We start from the raw sequence: 23,128 nt of genomic DNA, 5'->3' as shown, positions 1-23,128 counted from the left end.
AGTAGTTACTGTGGGTATCGTAAGTATTTATCCCCCTTGGATTTTTTCATATTTTGTTGAGTTACAAAGTGGGATTGAAATAGATTTAACAGTGATTATTTTTGTAATTGATCTACACAAAATACTCTATAATGTCAGTGAAAAGAAAATTTTACTTATTAATACAAATTAAATAACTAAAATATAGTTGTTGCACAAGTCTTCACTCCCTTCGTTTAGGCAAGCCTAAATTAGGCTTAACAAATCACATATGGTACATGGTAATAGGGGTTGACAAAAAATGTTGAATGCCTACCCCTTCTTCTGTCCGCTATACATACAACATATTTAGGGTCCCTCAGTCAAGTATTGAATTTCAAGCACAGATTCAACTACAAAGACCAGGGAGATTTTCGAAAGCCTCATAAAGAAGGGCAGTGATTTGTAGATGGGTAACAATAACAAATCAGACATTGAGTATCTCTTTAAGCATGGTCAAGTTGATAATTATGCTGTGGATGATGTATTAAACCCCCCAGACACATCAAAGATAGTCATCCTTCTGAACTGAGCTGCAGGACAGGAAGGAAACTGCTCAGGGAAGTCACCATGAGTTCAATGGCTGTGATGAGAGAAAACTGAGGACAGATCAACAACATTGTAGTGACTCCACAATAAGGACCCAAATAACAGAGTGAAAAGTAGAATAAAATATACAGAATAAAAATATTCCAAAACATGCAACAAGACACTAAAGTAATATTGCAAAACAACACGGCAAAGCAACACACTTTTTGGCCTAAATGCAAAGCCTTGTGTTTGGGGCAAATCCAACACAACACATGACGGAGTATCTGCCTCCTTATTTTCAAGCATTGTGGTGGCTGCGTCATGGTATGGGTATGCTTGACATCGGCAAAGACTGTGGAATTTTTCAGGATAAAAAGTAACGGGATGAAGCTAAGCACAGGCAAAATCCTAAAGAAAAACCTGTTTCAGTCTGCTTTACACCAGACACTGTGAGAGGAATTCCGCTTTCAGCAGAAGAATAATCCACACAGGAGTTGCTCACCAAGAAGACAGTGAATATTCCTGAGTGGCCAAGTTACAGTTTTGACTTAAATCTGCTTGAAAATATATGGCAAGACTTGCTGATCATGATCACCAGCACCTTGACAGAGCTTGAAGAATTTTTGAAAGAATTACAGGAAAATATTGAACAATCAAGGTGTGCAGAGCTCTTAGAGAATTACCCAAGAAGACTTACAGCTGTAATCACTACCAAAGGTCTTTCTAACATGTATTGACTCAGGGGGGTGAATACTTATCTGATGAAGGTAAATAGTGTTTTATTTTTCTTTAAATCTTTAAATATATAGCATTTTTCTTCCACTTTGCCATTACAGATTATTATGTATACATCGTTGACAAAAATGACAATTAAATCCATTTTAATCCCACTTTGTAAGACAATAATATGTGAAGAAATCCAAGGGGGTTACTTATACTTATTAGGCACTGTATTTATGATGCAATATGATTTGTAGATCAGTCATCCTCGACTCGCCTTTAAAGTTGGCTGCAATATGGAAGGTGCCCATTGTTTGTCCTTGCCTGGCTTGCTCCGGGCTACTCTTCATTCCAGGAAGGTGTTTCCTCCACTCTACCCTTATTCACTACCCTTAAAATATCTGATCAGACTGGATATCTTAAAGCAACATGGCGGAAACTAGGTGGTGGAGCTATTTCTTACACCTACCCAGTTGTCTCAGATTCATGAAAGGGAGTGAAGGAGGACATAGGGTAGGGAACATCTTGGAACGAAACACAGCCTGGCGGTTCTGCAAACAGCCTCAACCCTCGCCCAGTTATCAGGAAACACGTTGACCCTTCACACAGCTAGTTATCTGGCCAATGGAAAGTCAGATGTGTTTCAAATCTCTATGTAGTCTAGTGTTGTTGCAAGAGGAAGGAAGGGACAGCAATAACATACTGTAAGCTGTTTGTGTACAGTTTGTAAGAGTGTGCTGGATACGTATATTCAATAAATAGAAACACTTCATCTATTCACTTCTATTCATCTGTCATGGAACAAACCTTTGTAAGTCTGAAACAATTACTAATTGCAACTTTTAAAATGTATTGTGATGTTATTTGAAAACAAAAAGGTGTAGACTTTCCCGTGAAATATTACCTTACGAGCCCTTTCCCAGTTCAAAATTAAGAAACATAGCAACAAAAATGATTAAAGAACAAAATAGTAACACACTGAAATAACAATAACCAGGCTATATAGAAGGAGTACCGGTACTGAGTCAATGTGCTAGGGGTACGAGGTAGGTCATGGGATTGAGGTAATATGTACAAGTAGGTAGGGTAAAAGTCACAAGACAATCATGACAGATAATAAACAGAGTAGGAGCAGCGTGTGTGAAGAGTGTGAAAGAGTGTTAAAGTGTGTCTATGTGTCGTCAATATGCATGTGTGCGTTTTGTGTGTCTGAGCGTATGTGTGTGTTGGAGTGTCAGGGAAGTATGTGTGAGTTTGTGGGTAGAGTCCAGTGAGTGTGCATAGAGCCTGTGCAAGAGAATCAGTGCAACACAAAAAAAGTGGGTCAATGCAAACAGCCATTTGATTAACTGTTCAACAGTCTTATGGCTTTGGGGTAGAAGCTGTTCAGGAGCCTTTTGGTCCCAGACTTTGCGCTCTGGTATCGCTTACTGTTCGGTAGCAGTGAGAATAGTCTAGTCTATGACTTGGGAGGCTGGAGTCTTTGAAATGTTTTAGGGCCTTCCTCTGACACCGCCTAGTATAGAGATCCTGGATGGCAGGAAGCTTGGCCCCAGTGATGTACTAGGCCATACGCACTACCCTCTGTAGCACCAAGCAGTTGCCATACCAAGCGGTGATGCAGCCAGTTAAGATGCCCACAATGGTGCAGCTGTAGAACTTTTTGAGGATCTGAGGGCCCATGACAAATATTTTCGGTCACTTTACGTTAGTGTTGGTGTGTTTGGACCATTATAGGTCCTTCGTGATGTGGACACTGAGGAACTTGAAGCTCTCGGCACCCTCCACTACAGCCCCGTTGATGTGAAGGGAGGCGTGCTCGGCCCTCTATTTTCTTTAGTCCACGATCAGCTCCTTTGTCCTTTGCTGACATTGAATGAGAGGTTTTTGTACTGGCACCACACGGCCAGGTTTCTGACCTCCTCCTTGTAGGCTGTCTCATTGTCGTCGGTAAACAGGCCTACCACCGTCGTGTCGTTGGCAAACTTAATGACAGTGTTGGAGTTGTGCGCATTAACGCAGTCGTGCGTGAACAGCAAGTACAGGAGGGGACTAAGCACGCACCCCTGAAGCGCCCCCGTGTTGAGGGTCAGTGTGGCGGATGTGTTGTTGCCTACTGTCACCACCTGGGGGCAGCCTGTCAGGAAGTCCAGGATCCAGTTGCAGAGGGAGGTGTTTTATCCCAGGGTCCTTAGCTTAGTGATGAGCTTTGAGGGCACTATGGTGTTGAATGCTGAGCTGTAGTCAATGAACAGCATTTTCACGTAGGTGTTCCTTTTGTACAGATGGGAAAGGGCAATGTGGAGTGCAATAGAGATTGCGTCATCTGTGGATCTGTTGGGGCGGTATGCAAATTTGGGTGTGTCCAGAGTGTCTGGGATGATGGTGTTGATGTGAGCCATGACCAGCCTTTCAAAGCATTTATTGGCTACAGATGTGAGTGCTACGGGGCGATAATAATTTAGATAGGTTACCTTGGCGTTCTTGGGCACAGGGACTATGGTGGTCTGCTTGAAACATGTAGGTATAACAGACTGGGTCACGGAGTGGTTGAAAATGTCAGTGAAGACACTTGCCAGGTGGTTAGGGCATGCTCTGTGTACATGTCCTGGTAATCTGTCTGTTAACCTGGTTAAAGGTCATACTCGCATCGGCTACGACGAGCTATTGCTTGCCTCGAAGCGAGCATAAAAGGCATTTAGCTCGTCTGGCAGGCTCGCGTCACTGGGCAGCTCGCGGCAGGCTTATCTTTGTAGTCCGTGATAGTTTGCAAACCCTGCCACTTCCGACGAGATTCAGAGCTGGTGTAGTAGGATTTGATACTAGTCCTGTATTGCCCCTTTGCCTGTTTGATGGTTTGTTGAAGGGCATAGCAGGATTTCGTATAAGCGTCTGGATTAGTTTTCCACTCCTTGAAAGCGGCATCTCTAACCTTTAGCTCAGGGTAGATGTTGCTTGTAATCCATGGCTTCTGGTTGGGATGTGTACATACAGTCACTGTGGGGACGATGTCGTCAATGCACTTATTAATGAAGTCGGTAACTGATGTGGTAAACTCCTCAATGCCATCGGATGAATCCCGGAACATATTCCATTCTGTGCTAGTGAAACAATCCTGTAGCTTAGCATCAGCTTCATCAGACCACTTCTGTATTGAGCGCCTCACTGGTAATTCCTGTTTGAGTTTTTGCTTGTAAGCAAGAATCAGGAGGATAGAGTTCTGGTTAGATTTGCCGAATGGAGGGCTAGGGAGAGCTTTGTACACATCTCTGTGTGTGGAGTCCAATCAAAGCTCAAGTAATGTGACTTTACCTCAAACATATCTGACTGTCACAAAAGTGTTTAAATTGCATACATTGTACATTGCAAATTAGTCCTGATTATCTGATAATCCCTTGCAAACCACACTATTTACAGGTAGCAGGTGATGTCTATGCTTAACGACTGTGATGCTTAACGACTGTACTGTATGTGAATATACAGTGCAGTGCTGTGTCTATGTGTGTGTGCGCGCATGCATGATTGCCTGTGTGTGTGTGTGTGTGTGTGTGTGTAGCTGATGTGGAATCTATGAACTTAACGGTCTCTGTGGCGCCAAGACTCACACTCTCCACTGGGACCCTCTATTAGCTGCAGGCTGCAGGGCGCACACACACACACATACACACAACCCCTAGCCACTGGTGATGAAATCATCCTCTGGCTGAGCACATACTTAAGTGTGCCCTCCCTCTTCGGGGAATCCTGGCTTTCCTCTCTCTTCTCTTTTTACTTTGACAAAGTATTTTTCAGGCAAGGTTTTAGCCGTTTAAGGCAATAACTTGTTTTTCTTTTTTTGAAAGTTTTACTGTGTGCATTGGAAACACTAGAGGCTGAAGAGAAGGCTCTTGATTTGTTTTTTATTAGATTTGACACAGCACTGGATCAGCCTGCTCTACTAACCTTTTCCTCGTTTCCCCATTTGTCTGTTGTCTGTTTGCTGTGTGGAGTATCACATGGTAGCGCCTGAGGGAGTTCCAACGGAGAGGCGCGAGGCCGTTGTTACTGAGAACTATGGAAATGTGACTCGCAGGAAAATGTGACTTCCTGGAGTTGGGTTTAACCCTTTTTTTATTGTGATTACTAGATGTCTCGACTGAAAAAGATGTGGTTGTTTATTTCAAACAAATACAAAAATATTCCGCTTATCTGAATGAACATCGAAAAAGTGGGGGGGGGCCCTTGCACCCCTATCCGGATCTTTCACTCAACAATGAAGAATGTATACATTTACTTCCCTCTCATTGGCTGTGCTTCACGGCGCACTGTCTGTAAACAGAGTGCAGAGAGGAGAAGTGCATCTCAGGTCATAGCGACCACACCTCTCCTCATGAACAGACTCATGTTGGCATGGATCTTTCTTCCTCAAATGGACTCACACAGCTATGACCCCAACTGGCTGAGTACATACTATGTTTTATGCTGGTAAATATACTACCGTAATTTCCGGACTATTAAGCGCACCTGAATATAAGATGCACCCACTGAATTAAAAAAATATATATATTTTCAACATAAATAAGCCGCACATGTCTATAAGCCGCAGGTGCCTACCGGTACATTGAAACAAATTAACTTTACACAGGCTTTAACGAAACACGGCTAGTAACAAAAATAAATAGGCTTTAACGAAACACGGCTTGTAACAAAAAATAAAAAATTAGCAGTAAGCTTTAGTTGTCTTTTTGCACTGAGTCAATTCCTCACGCTGCTGTTTCCAACGTCTTATCATCGACTCATTAAGACCAAGCTCCCGTGCAGCAGCTCTATTTCCTTTTCCAACAGCCAGATCAATCGCCTTCAACTTGAAAGCTGCATCATATGCATTTCTCCGTGTCTTTGCTATGATGAGGGTGACAAAATGACTACCGTAATAAGTTTGAGAGCGCTCGATTTAGTCTAAATAGTAAACAAAAAAAGTTGTTTGACCTTAACCCGTTCGGCAATTTCATTGGTCTAATGAAAGCTTCATACCACCAAAAAACTGAGCACGTCACAGAATGTGTTTTTTTGGAGAAAAAAAAATTGAAAGCGGGAAATATCCATATATTAGCCGCGTCATTGTTTAAGCCGCGAGGTTCAAAGCGTGAGAAAAAAGTTGCGGCTTATAGTCCGGAATTTACGGTATATGTACCGCCAACCATGGCTGGCATATATTCTCCACAGGTGTGGCAGCTTGCTCCGAAATTATACACTACTGCTGATTTCCAAACAGCTTACACCCATCCAATCGTTTCAGAGCTACAGGAGTGGCTATAGCGGGTAGGGAGGTCTCATGGTTGATTTGGAATCTAGTGTATGAGAAACGCTCCAAGCACAACGATCATAGATCAGAGAGTCTTGTTGTGTATCATTATTCTATTATAGTGCCCTGAGAGCTTGGTGCTTATGGTTGTAGAACGTCGTGCTGTTTATAGTGAACCCTAAAAGAGACCTCCTGCCATTGTCCCCGTCTTTAACCCTTTTCGAAGCAGCAGCTCCCTCGGGGCCTGGTTAATTTAGCCCACATTTTCGTCTTCATTGTTTGCCCTTCCTGAGCTACGACATTTCTCTCTCTGTGTACCATTTAACAGGCTTTTACAGTGCACCGGGTTCAGTGTCCTCAACTACGCTGCCTGCTGGGTCAGTGGTAAAGTGGCAAACTGAAATATTTTGACACTTCAGACCTGGAACTTGAGCTCTAGGTCACTGCCGCCACCTCTGGAGTGGGTGTACTACCACTAGCTGGCTTCGAATCAAATCAAATGTTATTTGTCACATGCTTCGTAAACCACAGGTGTAGTTTAACAGTGAAATGCTGACTTAACGGACATTCCCAACAATGCAGAGAGAAAGAAAACACAGAAATAACAGAAAAGTAAAACGCGTAATAATAAAAGTAATAATAATTACACAATGAGTAACGATATCTTGGCTATATACACGGGGTACCAGTACCGAGTCAATGTGCAGGGGTATGAGGTAATGGAGGTAGATATGTACATATAACTAGGAATAAAGTGATAGATAATAAACAGTAGCAGCAGTGTGTGTGATGAGTCAAAAAGGGTAGATGAAGAAAGTTAACCAAATAGCTACCCAGACTATTTAACTAATTATTTAGCAGTCTTATGGCTTGGGGGTAGACACTGTTCATGGTCCTCTTGGTTCCGGACTTGGTGCATCGGTACCACTTGCCGTGCGGTAGCAGAGTCTATGACAGTCTATGACTTGGGTGGCTGGAGTCTTTGACCATTTTTAGGGCCTTCGTCTGACACCACAGTGGAACTTAACATAATCCCCTGCCCCCGGCTCAGTGTTTGCACAACCTTTAAAATGTGTCCCCTTTTCTGCCCTTTTATTTTGTTTTGATGTTGTTCTGTTTTGTTGTTACAATTGTTAATGTATTAAGAATGTTGCTTTAACTAGCATTTATTGCTTTGTCTTGGCTATTTTTCATTATTGGATGCAACATTTACCCCCATCCTGTCACCAAATGCATAACTACCACATTCAGCATATTGTAGTTATGCATTTGATTTGATAACAACAGTAGGTATATATGTACAATTGTTGTGAAGACACACAGCACCACATCCCTCAGTTACAGTCAGCTTGGTGTACTGTCTCTTTAATATCTTGACACCCTCTCCCCAGCCCTGAGGTCATTGGCCTTCCTTAGGCCATCTGCCAAGTGCTGTGTTACTGTCAAGGGTTTACAGAAATGCCAGCAAAGCTATTAATCTATACTTCTTTCAACAGGCAACGCGCTGGCCAGTGTGATGGGGCATACGGAGAGGCGAGGGAGGAGGCGTCTTTCATTCAATAGCTTGAATACTGATTTACTGTTGAGACACAGACAGGTGCAGTCTGCACTGTATACCGTAAGGGCTGAATCACAGGAGGTTGGTGGCACTTTAATTGGGGAGGACAGGCTCATAGTGACGGCTTGAACGGAATCAATGGAATAGTATCAAACACATGGTTTCCATGTGTTGGATACCATTCCATTCACGCCATATGAGCCGTCCTCCCCTCAGCAGCCTCATGTGGGCCGTATACTGTACAAGTGATACTATCACAACTACAGTACAACTGTTTATGCTACGAATACTGCTAAAACTACTAAGAATAATATTACCACGAGCAATACATTATTACAACTACTTCATCATCAGTATTATGTTGACTTACAGTCACCTCAAAATAGTGGCATCCTTGATTAAGATGAGCAAAAAAGACTGCATAAAATAAATTATACAAATACTGCGCTACATCCTCATTATCCTAGCAAGGGGAGATGGTTCCAGAGTATTGAAAAGTGGGGTGCCAATAATGTTGACCTCAATCTTTTTGAGAGAACAAAAGTATTACTAGCATATAAAAATATATATAACGTTCAACTTTTTTGGAGCATACAATAGTTAGTATTTGTATTATTTATTTTATACAGTCATATTTGCTAATCTTTATAAAGGATGCCAATAATTTCGCAGTTGACATTATAAATAGTATAATGAATGAAAATCGTGAAAATAGTAATCATTTTGAGTCTTACAAACCTGTGTTGTTACACGGCAGTCAAGAGTTAGAGTGTAGCCTAAATGCAATGTAAGTACACATTGTTACAATGAATAACACATTATCGTCATGGAATAGGCGTATAAAAACATCTAGCTGCAACGTAAAATCGATTAAAATGGCTGTGTAGAATCTCTCATAAGTCTGATGTGCGCCCCCATGTGTTATCACTGGCTCCTGCAACACTTGTGGTCTACTGACATTTAGCAGCATCTGGTGGTAGAAAGTAGGAACTACAACTATGCTTCATATGACTGTTGCACTATCCTGAAACACCACTTCTCCACCAATGGTAAACACACACTGGTTCTCGTTCATATACCAGAATGTATGTTGAATCGGTCTTTTCTTATCCTGGTCCGGTTAGGGCACTCTTATTATAATAGAGGTTGACAATCCAACCCTATCAGATCTCCCTCTTTCTTCTAAAAAGGGTTGAAAAGTCCCCAGATGGTGTAGAGCTGATTATGGTAAACGGTAGTGTAGTGGGGGGGGGGGGGGGGGGGTTAGGATATCTTGTCGTGTCCTGGTGGGGTGGGTGGTAGTGGAAGGGACAGGTTGCCCTGTTGGCAATCTGATTAACAAGTAGTAGTGGAAAGGACTAGTGGAGTTGTTGAGTGGACCAAATCCTTTGTGGGCAATCCTATTAAGAGGTAGTAGTAGTAGTGTGCAGTGGAATAGAGTGGAGTGGATTAGTGGAGTTGAGGGGACCTGTTGCTCTGTAGACAATCATCTTAGTGAAGTGGTCATATGACCAGCCCACATGGCCAGGACCAGTATGAACCCTTGTGGGCAGTCACACAGTGGTGGGCTAAGGGGAGACCACACTGACCACAGCACAGAGCACATCCAATGATCAGCACCTACTTGGAGCCAGTCAAAGGTACATACGTGTGTGCATGCATGTGTGAGTCTGAGCTTGTGTTTATGCCTGTGTTCAGGGCTCTAAAGTGCGACCAATTTGGTCACGTATGTGAAGAAATGTTTTTCTGTGTGACTAGGAGTTGTATTTTGGGAGCACCGTGCGACTAGGAAAACAATATTACATATAATCATTGTTGTAATGCTAAGGCATCGCTGTGTCGTTGTTTCCGGGTGCCCTAGAGAAAAATATTTGATAGCGTCATGGTTGCACTATTACTACAGGGAAAAAGATCAGAACCACAATTGCCGGCGCAACATTTCTTTCTTCCTATAGCGGATCCCGAGCAGGCATTTTACATTCATAAACCATGTCGTGGGCAGTTCTAAACTTACTAGCGCATCGTTAACCATTAGTTTACACTTTGTTCAGTCATGTTACCTCATTGGCTAGCTAACTTTACCAGTATATCCAAACATTTGGGGCCACAGAAAGAAAGTAAATATATTCTTGTGCCCCTAAATTGCATGTGGTGCTCCTAACTTTTTAAAAATTGGGGAGCACCAGTGTTATCAATGAAACATTTGAATTTCGATCCCTGCCTATGTTTGTCTGCCTACGTGTGTGTACATGCATGTGACTTTATTTACATATAAAGTAAGATTTTTTTTATTTAACTAGGCAAGTCAGTTAAGAACAAATTCTTATTTACAATGACGGCCTACCCCGGCCAAACCCTAACCCTGACGACTCTGGGCCAATTGTGCGCCACCCTATGGGGCTCCCAATCACGGCCGGTTGTGATACAGCCTGGAATCGAACCAGGGTCTGAAGTGACGCCTCTTGCACTGAGATGCAGTGCCTTAGACTGCTGCGCCACTCGGGAGCCCACTAAGATTAAGCACCACCTTTTCAATTGAAAAACACTTACTGTAAATCAATGTATTACATTGATGAAGGGATCATATTTTGAAATCATAGGCTTACAAACAAAAACAACGTGATTTTCTTCTTCAATTTGTTCTTTAGAAGGGTTCTTCCCTCCTTTTTGACATATGTCCAGAACAACCATCCACTCCTCGAACACAACCACTTTACTTCTATGATTCCTACCCCTCTCCTCAGGACACTGATGCCTCTCCAGAAGGAAACCCTCAGAGACGTCTGGACAGACGACAGGTAAGATCTTGGTGCATGTCTTAATATACAGTGCCTTCAGAAAGTATTCATACCCCCTTGACTTATTCCAAATGTTGTTGTGTTACAGCCTGAATTCAAAATGGATTAAAGATTTTTTTTTCTCTCGCCCATCTACCAACAATACCCCATAATGAAAATATGTTTTTAAAATGTTGTAGCCATCACTGTGCTTGAAAATATGGAGAGTGGTACTTAGTAATGTGTTGTATTGGATTTGCCCCAAACATAACACTTTGTATTCAGGACAAAAATGTAATTGCTTTGCCACATTTTTTTGCAGTATTACTTCAGTGCTTTTGCTTTGTTGCAAACATGATGCATGTTTTGGAATGTTTTAATTCTGCACAGGCTTCCTTCTTTTCACACTGTCAGTTAGGCTAGTATTGTCTAGTAACTATAATGTTGTTGATCGATCTTCAGTGTTCTCCTATCACAGCCATTCAACTCTGTAACTGTTTTAAAGTCACCATTGGCCTCATGGTGAAATCCCTGAGTGGTTTTCCTTCCTTTGGAAGGATGCCTGTATCTTTGTAGTGACTGGGTGTATTGATACACCATCCAAAATGTAATTAATAACTTCATCATGCTCAAAGGGATTTTCAATGTATGCTTTTTTATTTTTACCCATCTACCAATGGGTGCCCTTCTTTGCAAGGCATTGGAAAACCTCCCTGGTCTTTGTGGTTGAATCTGTGTTTGAAACGCACTGCTCGACTGAGGGACCTTATAGATAATTCTATGTGTGGGGTACAGAGATGAGGTAGTGATTCAAAAAATCATGATAAACACTTTTATTGCACACAGAGTGAGTCCATGCAACTTGTTATATGACTTGTTAAACAAATGTTTACTCCTGAACTTATTTAGGCTTGCCATAGCAAAGGGGTTGAATACTTATTGACACAAGACATTTCTTCTTTTCATTTTTTATTAATTAGTTAAACATTCTAAAAACATAATTCCACTTTGACATTATGGAATATTATGTGTAGGCCAGTGACAAAACATCTCAATTTAATATATTTTAAATTCAGGCTGTATGTAACACAACAGAATGTGGATAAAGACAAGGGGTGTGAATACTTTCTGAAGGAACTGTATTGTGGAGCATCTGAGTGTGCGGACCCTCTGATTACTGAATGCCCATTTCCCACACACTGTTACCAGATATAGGCACCAACCATCCTCTGCTGGGGTGTGTTCAGGAGGGTGCAATGCTACAGATATACATTGTGTAGAACGACATTACGCTATTTTCGAGAATAATAATAAATCATGTCAGCTCAATGCATCTCAATGTCATCTATGTCTTAGCAAAACATGTCTGGAAAAAAATGAATCATTAAAAAGTGTCATGCTATTTTCAAATTGATTCCACAGGTCTCAAGAAAGTCAAGATGTGTCCACTCCACATAAGGTAAAAGTCAATTATACCAAGTTTTAAAATACAAAAAGATACCTACAGTAGGTAGCTGGGTGTGCCTTTGCGTACATTTTTATTACATTTACATGTCTATTTGTGTATTTGTGTGTGTGTGTGTGTGTGTGTGTGTGTGTGTGTGTGTGTGTGGGGGGGGGGGGGCGTTTAGTTCCTGTGTTGTGTCCGAGTCAAAGTTGGTTAGTAATGAGTCACATCGACCATTACATTCATGGGGAGGGGGGGAGGTGTCACCACATGTGTATAACGGACCTGTCCTCTGTGTACTCGAAACACACCTCCTCCCACGCCATGTTGGTTCGTCCTGTTGACGTGTCTCTGTCTTTGAAGAGCAGATGGCTTTACACATAAATCCTATTAGCAACTTTCTGCTGATTGCGAGCCATTGAGTCCAAGGCTACTTACTCTCTTTATTATCTCCATTGTGTTGAATTGCCTCTTTTTTCTTCCTTTTAAAACTAAGAACTTTGAGGGAAAAGAGTTTGTAGTTTGTTAGAGCTGAAGTCACTGGCCATACAATGTCTGCAGAGAAGGTAATGTTATCGAAACTGTTTTGAGGGGCTTTTCTTGTCGAAAGGATGCTAGAGAAGGAATACTCGCGATGGGTCCTATAAAGTTATAACATTTCTCATATAGCATTTTGATTCATTCAGATATACTGTAATGGTGTTTACGATGACTACAGATTTAAATTACTTGCCCTCTTGATTGCTAGACAATTCAGTGGATAGAAAACCAGTTTACCAGTAATCAGATTATTTAAACAGAATACTCGAGTGATTGAGCATGCTGCTGTGGTATTGTTACGGTTCTAAAGTGGCTGGTTTACCCCAGCATGTTGTGCGTAGTAAGTAGCCCTTGCTCACAGGAGCAGGACAGGAGCCTAACTCCTGTTTCGTAGCGTGAGGCAGCTTCATTTAAAAAGGACAGACTCGCATCCAGAGGGTATCACAAGACCCCCAATCTATCATTTTAACGCTAAATGCCAAGCAGAGGTGCATCAGGTCCCATTTTTTACAGTCTTTGGGATCACTCGGCCAGCGATCGAACTATTACACCTCCAATCGCACCTTAACCGCAAGGCCACTGAGTTGGTGTCTGTTGCGTATTGATGGTTATGTAGAATTGGCCACTGGGCTGTGATGAGGCTCTGGTACATTTGTGAGGTAACATATTTTCTGTGATGTGGGAAAGGGGGGGGGGGGGGGGGCTGACTGTCATTCATGAAACAACCAACAATCTATTTGATGGACATATTCATATTTCCATTGAAAAAAATGGATGATGACCGCTTTGTCTGCATGACACTAATGGCAGCTTGTCTGAGGTGAGGACAGAAATAGCGCCACATCTTAATCGGATTACTGTGGCCATCCATCGCTGCACTCCGTCGTCAGTCAGTGTTTAAATGAACAGAATCACAGTGGCTGACCTTATTCCAGTTATCCTGGGATGCTGTGGTGTGGTGTGGAGTGGTGTGGTGATAGTTGGTTTCCGGTCAGTTGTCCCATGAAAGGGATTGCTGGGAGTAGTGGGAGTAGTGCTGAGTAACATAATACCAGAGCAAGTGAATAAGAGTTGGGCTGCTCGGTGCACTTCCAACTGCACAATGTGGAAGTGCACAAGAGTGTTTTTAAGAATGAGAAGAAAATATATCTGCCAATTGTAATTATATGTGCATTGATTTGAAGGTACAGAAACATTCCTCCCAATACTTTTTCCCCCCCAGCAGCCTTGTGTAGTTGATATGACTGTTTATTACTCTAAATCTCTAAAGCCCCACCACTACATTATAATAATGTAACTTCGTTTTTTAACACTGGATGTGACACGACATGTTTGTGATTGAGGCAGGTGACTAACATTTTTTTACATTTTAGTCATTTAGCAGACGCTCTTATCCAGAGCGACTTACAAATTGGTGCATTCACCTATAATATCCAGTGGAACAACCACTTTACAATAGTGCATCTAAATCTAACGCTTGATTGTTAGGTCACTGTGTCAGAAGGGCAGGGTTACATAATATATAAAGTATTACCTGGAATATTATAATGATTATAATCTGTTCCAAATGTAGACATTAATGAATTGGCCGCTATTTCCTTTTTGAAAATGAATTGGTTTTAAGAGAATGCCTTGACAGTAGTAAAAATATATAATATTGGATAATCAAGTATTAATCAAGTAATCAAGTATTTATAGAAGTATGATTTGAAATGTACAGTGCTTTACTTGTTTCTGTCTCCATACATTTCTGCTTGCACCTTACTGTCTTTTGGATGGTAAGTCACTAAAATCTTCATGCTCCTGTGCACACATTTACTATTAGCATACACTGAGTGTACAAAACATTAAAAACACCTTCCTAATATTGAGTTGCACCCCCCTTTTGCCCCCAGAACAGCCTCAATTCGTCAGGGCATGGACTCTACAAGGTGTCAAGTGTTACACAGGGATGCTGGCCCATGTTGACTCCAATGCTTCCCACAGTTGTGTCAAGTTGTCTGGATGTCCTTTGGGTAGTGGACCATTCTTGATACACACGGTAAACTGTTGAGTGTGAAAACCCCATCAGCGCTGCAGTTCTTGACACACTTAAACTGGTGCACCTGGCACCTACTATCATACCCTGTTCAATGGCACTTAAATATTTGTCTTGCCCATTCAGCCTTTGAATAGCACACATACACAATCCATGTCTCAATTGTCTCAAGGCTTAAAAATCCTTCTTTAACCTGTTTCCTCCCCTTCATCTACACTGATTGAAGTGGATTTAACAAGTGACATCAATAAGGGATCATAGCTTTCAACTTGATTCACCTGGTCAATCCGACACGGAAAGAGCAGGTGCTCTTAATGTTTTGTGCACTCAGTGTAAATGCATGGTTCATGCAAAAGGCTGTTACGTACATACAGTAGATCTTAAAACGTAGGATTTTGTCCTTACTGCACAGCTGTGTCATCTCTCTCCGGTGTCTACCCGCTCTCCTCTCCTCGTCTCCTCCCCAACTCTTCTCCCTGCAGATAATGCTTTCTATAAGCCAAAGAAGAAGGCAGAGTCAGCCAACCCAGCCACCAATGGTGCCGCTGCCAAGCCCAAAAAGAGCAAGAGCAAGAAGAGCGGAGAACTGTCTGGAGAAGAGAGTCCTGCTGTTCAAAGTACGGACTGCTCTGCACAGCTTAAATAACATCATCTTCAAAGGAGACATACGCAAATGATTGTTTAAAAGTTCGCCAACAATTTGGCAAAATGCTGGTGATCCACAAATAAATCATTTCTATCTGAGATAGTGTGCAGTATCCACATGTGATGAATACATATGGCTATCGCTCAAAATATATGAATTTCTTAGGAGGTCATCTCTCAATTCTGTATTTTTGTTGGTCAAATAGGTGGAAAAAAGGTGAAGAAAAAGAAACCAGATGAAGAAAAAACAGAAAAGGAAAAAGGGAAAGAGAAAGAAGAGCCAAAGAAGAAAACAAAAAGTGTGCCAAAGATAAAGAGAGGTAAGCAGTCAGCAATATAACTGAGATGATGCTCTGCGTGAACCGCATGTTAAAGAATCAACATTTATTTCAAACCCAATTTTTAAAAAAACGTCCCCTTTTCTGCTCAAGGTTCAGATACAGAAGAAGATGATGATGAGGAAGAGACTCCACAAAAGAAGACAAAGAAAAAGACCACAAAAGAAGGTTCTGACAAAGATGGCAAGGATAAGAAATCCAAAGCTAGAGGTGGGCAGATGTATAGGAGTTACTGAAACAACAAGAATACGACATGGTTTAAGAGGATTAGGTAGGAGATTTCTTTGCGAAATGTTGAGTGAAAGGAAACACTAGTCCTGCACGGCCTTACGTTGTCAGCACCAAACAAGCTGTTGCACATTACACACCAGACAGAATGCAAAACGTATCCAAAAATACAAACACGTTTCAGATGTAACTTTTTTTTTGTTGTATAGCACTGGGAAGAAAATGGCATCGCTGAGAGATGTATTTTTGTGTCTCACGTCTTTTTTTTCAGATGACAAAGAGTATGACAAAAAATCGAAGAAAGACACCAAGAAAAAGGAACCGGCTTCTCTGTTCTGTGTAAATGGAGATAAGGATAAGTTAGACTCCAAGAGCAAGAAGAAAGGTAAGTGTTAACACTAGCTTTACGTATTGATTTTAAACTGCTGCAATTTTAGGGATAAATAATGATCGATTTGATGGTTGAAAATCTCTAACCCATCGTCATGAATTATTTGTGTCCCACGCCCATTTTGGAAGAGAACATATTGCAATAATGTTACAGCACAGTAGGTACACTGAGATATGATCATAACCCGGAGTGCATTCTCTAAAACCAGCAGCCAAATCTGATAGTGATGACAGTGAACCAGAAACAAAGTCCAGCAAGTCAAAACCAAAAAAGAAGGAGAACGCCAACCCGGCATCCATGTTCGCAGCAGGGGGAGACAAGGACAAGGACAAAGACAAGAAGAAGAAAGGCAAGCGTTTTCTGCTTTAATTAAATACAGCCCCAGTGTTTGGGTGTCTTCCTGACAGTTTTCCTAACGTTTTATTTTTCTATCAGCCAAAGCATCAGAGAGTGACGATTCTGACTCTGAGGCAGAAAAAGGGACAAAAAAGAAAAAGGGAAAAGGGAAGAAGAAGAAGGTAGGTTTGTGTCTGCCGGTCCCTGTTTAGTGACTAGGGTCTCGATTCAATCCGTATCACATAAGTTCAGCACTATAGCACAATATAAATTTGACTCTAAATGCTGCCTATGTTGGTTCAAGTAAAAATGACCTTTTACATTTTAAACGCACTATAGTGCTGAACTTCTGCGATATGGATTGAATCGTGACCTAGGTCATAATGTTGCTACTACACAGTGATGGTTTGTGGGGTGGAGTATACAATGCCTCATTCTTCTGATCAGGGCTCCAAAAAGATTGCTCCTTGCCTCCTTCTCAACCACGCGGGATAAGAAAGTCTAAGGTCTCTCCCCTCTGACCTTCTCCAATGCATTTAAGAAAAAGGCGGAGAGAGAAGATGAAAATGTAGATAGAGCCATGTATAAATTAACCTACTGATAATCCTGTTTTTTCTGTCCCACATCCAGGAGGAGAGGCCTCCATCCCCGGACATTGAGTTTGACAGCCTGGAGGAGTTTGCCATGCAGCCAGCCCAGCAGGGGGTGACGGTCAAATGCAAGATGACCCGGGACAAGAGGGGCATGGACAAAGGCTTGTACCCCACATATTATCTCCACCTCGACAATGAAAAGAAGGTGAGGCACTCCCGGAGGTCCAATTTAGGGGTTTGTGGATCTCTATTCGGTCTGTCAATGTATTATAACCCACAAATGTGGCTTCAGATAAGTCACACACAGCTTTTGAGGTTTTGGTTTCAAAATGAATCTCAATCTGAGATGGAGCCAACGTGAGCTTAAAACCAAGTTGTGGATTTACGTTATGATATGCATTTGAGGAATCATTGTCCAGGAGATTTATTCTGTGTTTTTACAGGTCTTTCTACTGGCTGGGAGAAAACGAAAGAAAAGCACAACCTCCAATTACCTTATCTCCATTGACCCCACAGACTTGTCTAGGGGTGGAGAAAATTTCATTGGAAAGTTGAGGTATCCGTAACCTATAGGCATAGATCAAAACTGCAACTTGCCTATAAAATAAATAGAATTACACCTGGAATCATGCATTTCATAAGCTCATTGCATTCATGGATTGATTATTTACACTCTATAGGTCCAATATGATGGGCACTAAGTTCACAGTGTTTGACAATGCTCTGCATCCAGACAGAGCTCTACCAGACATGTCCAACGCTCGCCAAGAACTAGCAGCCATAATTTATGTAAGGCTTTGACATTTACATTGAAGTACCCTTTATGAAGGTTTATAAGTAATTTACAAACTGCTAATTATGTCTGTATAGTTGAGCCATTCAATTAATCTTTAATGGGTTGTAAAGGGGCTATAGGTACTTCAAAGAATGTTCATTATAAGATTGTAATTAGAAAATGTTATGTTAAATTGATAAATGGTGGACTCCCAACTTCCATAAAAATGTAATTCCTATTTCTGCGTATCGCTCTGACTTTTGGCGACAGGAAACTAATGTCTTGGGAATAAAGGGTCCCAGAAGGTTGACCGTCATCATCCCAGGGATGGGCAAGGACAGTGAACGAGTACCCATCCGACCTCGCAGCGTAAGCAAACCGTTGTTATACAGATGTCATTCTGCCTGAGTTATGGATGAGGATAGACAACACCATTGTCATTATTTAAAGGTCTTGAATGAACAATCTTTGTAGGAGGCCACATAGTACGTCAGAGGATTTCCTTTTACGGCAACATTCCTCGTTGTCCATATTGTTATTGTGACCAGCCATGCCGCCGCGTTTCTCCCACATTCTCTTCTTCAGGACAACAACGGTTTACTGATGAAGTTCCAGAACAGAAAGATGGACAATCTGATCGAACTCCACAACAAGACCCCCACGTGGAATGATGACACGGCGTCACATGTGCTGAACTTCAACGGCAGGGTCACACAGGCCTCCATCAAGAACTTTCAGATCGTCCACAGCAAAGATGGTGAGAAGAGCCTCAAACCAAAAATCATCCACAATCATAACATTCTGTACATATTGCTTATTTCTAGTAACTATCGTATACAAATTCCAAGAACAAAATAAGGTGAATAAGGTTGAATAAAGTCACAAAGCTCCCAAATACAGTCTATTTTCTGGGAGTTATTTTTTGCAAAAGTGTAAATGTAAAACTTTTGTGTGTGCATTGTTTTTATTTATTTTCTTTTTCCTAGAGGCCTATATTGTGATGCAGTTTGGACGAGTAGCAGATGATGCTTTCACTCTGGACTATAGCTACCCCATGTGTGCGGTGCAGGCCTTTGCCATCGCTCTATCCAGCTTTGATGGCAAAATAACCTGCGAATAACAGGAAACCATGGGCCCCGGTGCCTCCTCAAGCTGCTGCAACTCGTAATACTACAGATGCACACTACCACAAAGAAGAATTTCCTTCACCACTTTAACACTCAACATCAGTGCAAGGTACACAGAAGGATGGACGTCCTAGACGAGATGGGGATCCAAGTGCATTTGATAACACATGGACTGTCTTCTGGGATTGTTTTGTTTGTTTGTGTCTCATGCACAGGAAGCTGCTGAGGGGAGGGCGGCTCATAATAATGGCCCGGAACAGAGCTGATGGAATGCCATCAAACACCTGGAAACCATGTGTTTATGTATTTGATACCATTCCACTAGTTCCACTCCAGCCATTACCACGAGCCCGTCCTCCCAAATGAAGGTGCCACCAACCTCCTGTGGTCTCATGATAATCATAAACCTTTCTGGGAACAAGATGACTTTTTCCATAGGAGATCCTTGCTGATGCTGCACGCAAGGCTGAGCACTTGAGATTTGGTGTGCTTTGGCGTTACACCATTTCAGTGTCGGGGGATGCAGCCCAATTGGGGGATGAAAGTAACATCTGCAGAATTAAAGCCTATCTCCCTCCCACCTACATCAAGGATTTTATAGTATAGTACATGTCCAATATTCATTCAGTTGTTTTTCGTTTGGAAGGCAAATCCAATCATGTGTAATCTCAAGTCCATTGGTAGAAAAACTGGGTCTTCGTGGACTTATTTAGGCATACTTGTTCTTATTACCAGTAGGGTTATGTTTGTTTCCATGCATTGTGGTATGTCAACATTATGAAATTGACCTAGTCTTAGCTCAATGTGTGCTTATCAGATGTCTGCTGTATGTTCATGTTAGGGATTTTTATCACCAATATTATGGCCTCCTTAAACAAATTAGAGGTTTCATTCTGAACCCTTAAGAGGCTGTAGCATAAGGCAATATGCTTGTAACAATTGACTGTGGACAGTCACAAGTATTTTCCTAATCTCATTTGCTGTTCCTATTCCACTCAAGCAACAATTTTGTTGTTCTGATACCTGCCTTTTTATGTTCTCTCTATGTACAGTTGAAGTCGGAAGTTTACATACACTTTAGCCAAATACATTTAAACTCAGTTTTTTGCAATTCCTGACATTTAATCCTAGTAAAAATTCCCTGTCTTATTTTAAGAACGTGAAATGTCAGAATAATAGTAGAGAGAATGATTTATTTCAGCGCATTCCCAGTGGGTCAGAAGTTTACATACACTCAATTAGTATTTGGTAGCATTGCCTTTACATTGTTTAACTTGGGTCAAATGTTTTGGGTAGCCTTCCACAAGCTTTCCACAATAAGTTGGGTGAATTTTGGCCCATTCCTTCTGACAGAGCTGGTGTAAATGAGTCAGGTTTGTCAGCCTCCTTGCTCGCACACACTTTTTCAGTTCTGCCCACAAATTTTCTATAGGATTGAGGTCAGGGCTTTGTGATGGCCACTCCAATACCTTGACTTTGTTGTCCTTAAGCCATTTTGCGACAACTTTGGAAGTATGCTTGGGGTCATTGTCCATTTGGAAGACCCATTTGCGACCAAGCTTTAACTTCCTGACTGATGTCTTGAGATGTTGCTTCAATATATCCACATCATTTTCCATCCTCATGATGTTATCTATTTTGTGAAGTGCACCAGTCCCTCCTGCAGCAAAGCACCCCCACAACATGATGCTGCCACCCCCATAGTTCACAGTTGGGATGGTGTTCTTCGGCTTGCAAGCCTCCCCCTTTTTCCTCCAAGCATAACGATGATCATTATGGCCAAACAGTTATATATTTGTTTGATCAGAGCAGAGGACATTTCTCCAAAAAGTACGATCTTTGTCCCCATGTGCAGTTGCAAACTGTAGTCTGGCTTTTTTATGGCGGTTTTGGAGCAGTGACTTCTTCCTTGCTGAGCGGCCTTTCAGGTTATGTCGATATAGGATTCGTTTTACTGTGGTTATAGATACTTTTGTACCGGTTTCCTCCAGCATCTTCACAAGGTCCTTTGCTGTTGTTCTGGGATTGATTTGCACTTTTCGCACCAAAGTGCATTCATCTCTAGTAGACAGAACGCGTCTCCTTCCTGAGCGGTATGACGGCTACGTGGTCCCATGGTTGAACCAGACTTGTGGAGGTCTTGGCTGATTTCTTTTCATTTTCCCATGATGTCAAGCAAAGAGGCACTGAGTTTGAAGGTAGGCCATGAAATACATCCACAGGTACACCTCCAATTGACTCAAATGATGAAAATTAGCCTACCAGAGGCTTCTAAAGCCATGACATCATTTTCTGGAATTTTCCAAGCTGATTAAAGGCACAGTCAACTTAGTGATTGTGAACTTCTGACCCACTGGAATTGTGATACAGTGAATTATAAGTGAAATAATCTGTCTGTAAACAATTGTTGGAAAAATTACTTGTGTCATGCACAAAGTAGATATCCTAATCGACTTGCCAAAACTATAGTTTGTTAACAAGAAATTTGTGGAGTGGTTGAAAAACGAGTTTTAATGACTCCAACCTAAGTGTATGTAAACTTCCGACTTCAACTGTATGTTCTCTCTTAGGCTAGATTCTGACTTTGTATGAATCATGTGGACAAGAGACTTATATTGACAGCTATTGACAAACATAAGGCTCCATTATTGTTGTTTTGATAATGATTCTTAATGTATGATCAGAAGGTTAACAATGCATTTCAGTGTCTTGCGAACCAAAGTGCAGGCTTGGAGATAAATTCATTATTATTTGAGCATGTTATCTGCAAATAAAGTATGACGTGTTTAAAATAAATTCTTACAGGATAAGCGTAGTGTTGCACAAACAATTTTATTTTACACCTGCTACGTTAGGTTGCACAAATCCAAAAGATGACACTGTAGTTTACTGTGCATTTGACAGCACTATAATAGTGTTTACATTATAACTAATTGGAAACTCAATGCTAACTGTGGCCTGCATTGATTAGACTCTTGCTTTTGTCTGACATCAAAATATTTGTAAACTGGAAAATGTTTTTTTATGACAGAATGTCAGCAGTTATGATGAGAGACTTGGTTACAAATGTATCAGCCTTTGGTTTTCTAGTTGTGGACTATGGAGTGAGATTTGTTTCTTTATTCTGTAAATATGTCTACCGCGATCTGTGCATATTCAGCATAACTCACAAATAAAACTGATTCTGAATTTATAAAAATATTTACTGAAAAACATAATCCGTAAATATGTAAAAACATGTCACAATAAACCATAATCTGTGAATATGTAAAACATATTAAAGAAATTAAACCATAATCTGTGAATATGTAAACAAATGTTCACAATAAGTCATGAATAAATCGATCTGTAAATATATTCAACATAGCTCACAAATGAAACTACAATTTGTTCAGAAATCCCTAACATTTACAACTGTGGAATTTGCACATTCAAAAAGTGCTTGTGGATCTTAATTCCACCTGTCAATGTATTGCAATCCACAAATGAGTCGGTTGTGACGTGCAGAGTGAAGCAAAGTGTCTCATTTATCCATAATAAAGAACAACCATGAAATGTGCGTATAACGTATATTTATCCAACAAATTAAACTTAGCAAAATAATAAACGTCCTCTCACGGTCAACTGTGTTTATTTTCAACAAACTTAACATGCGTAAATATTTGTATGAACATAACAAGATTCAACCACTGAGACATGAACTGAACAAGTTCCACAGACATGTGACTAACAGAAATGGAATAATGTTTCCCTGAACAAAGGGGGGTCAAAATCAAAAGTAA

At 41.2% G+C, this 23,128-nt stretch overlaps 1 protein-coding gene across 6 annotated transcripts; it reads left to right on the top strand.

Moving 5' to 3' along the window:
* Positions 1-1,896: 1,896 nt before the first annotated feature.
* LOC106582603 (tubby-related protein 1) lies at positions 1,897-22,643 on the top strand. 6 transcript variants are annotated; one of them, XM_045705210.2, is made up of 16 exons: positions 1,897-2,080; positions 8,050-8,192; positions 10,856-10,909; positions 12,311-12,347; positions 15,396-15,530; positions 15,765-15,878; positions 15,990-16,167; positions 16,396-16,509; positions 16,724-16,864; positions 16,951-17,033; positions 17,482-17,649; positions 17,888-18,000; positions 18,125-18,233; positions 18,490-18,588; positions 18,805-18,976; positions 19,206-22,643. In XM_045705210.2, exons 7-16 carry the CDS (start codon positions 16,008-16,010, stop codon positions 19,337-19,339), a joined length of 1,293 nt encoding a protein of 430 aa, XP_045561166.1. In that variant the 5' UTR covers positions 1,897-2,080; positions 8,050-8,192; positions 10,856-10,909; positions 12,311-12,347; positions 15,396-15,530; positions 15,765-15,878; positions 15,990-16,007; the 3' UTR covers positions 19,340-22,643. The 6 variants fall into 6 exon arrangements, with proteins under 6 accessions (XP_045561166.1, XP_045561162.2, XP_082823489.1 ...); XM_045705206.2 differs by having other exon boundaries at positions 1,898-2,080; positions 15,413-15,530; positions 15,990-16,106; XM_045705207.2 differs by lacking the exons at positions 1,897-2,080; positions 8,050-8,192 and adding an exon at positions 9,412-9,751 and having other exon boundaries at positions 15,413-15,530; positions 15,990-16,106.
* Positions 22,644-23,128: the final 485 nt, after the last annotated feature.

Source organism: Salmo salar, chromosome 22 (assembly GCF_965601325.2).
Source record: "Salmo salar chromosome 22, fSalSal1, whole genome shotgun sequence".
Taxonomy (NCBI): domain Eukaryota; kingdom Metazoa; phylum Chordata; class Actinopteri; order Salmoniformes; family Salmonidae; genus Salmo; species Salmo salar.
Note: the sequence above shows the minus strand (reverse complement) of the source record. Positions and strands in the feature narration are given on the sequence as shown.

What these genes read in the sequence shown, in the direction of transcription:
- LOC106582603 (XM_045705205.2), top strand. Translation starts at nt 10,833, where the DNA reads ATGATTCCTACCCCTCTCCTCAGGACACTGATGCCTCTCCAGAAGGAA. An exon ending in GACGTCTGGACAGACGACAG is followed by an intron (nt 10,910 to 12,310) that starts GTAAGATCTTGG and finishes TTGATTCCACAG; the next exon opens with GTCTCAAGAAAGTCAAGATG. An exon ending in TACCCATCCGACCTCGCAGC is followed by an intron (nt 18,589 to 18,804) that starts GTAAGCAAACCG and finishes TCTCTTCTTCAG; the next exon opens with GACAACAACGGTTTACTGAT.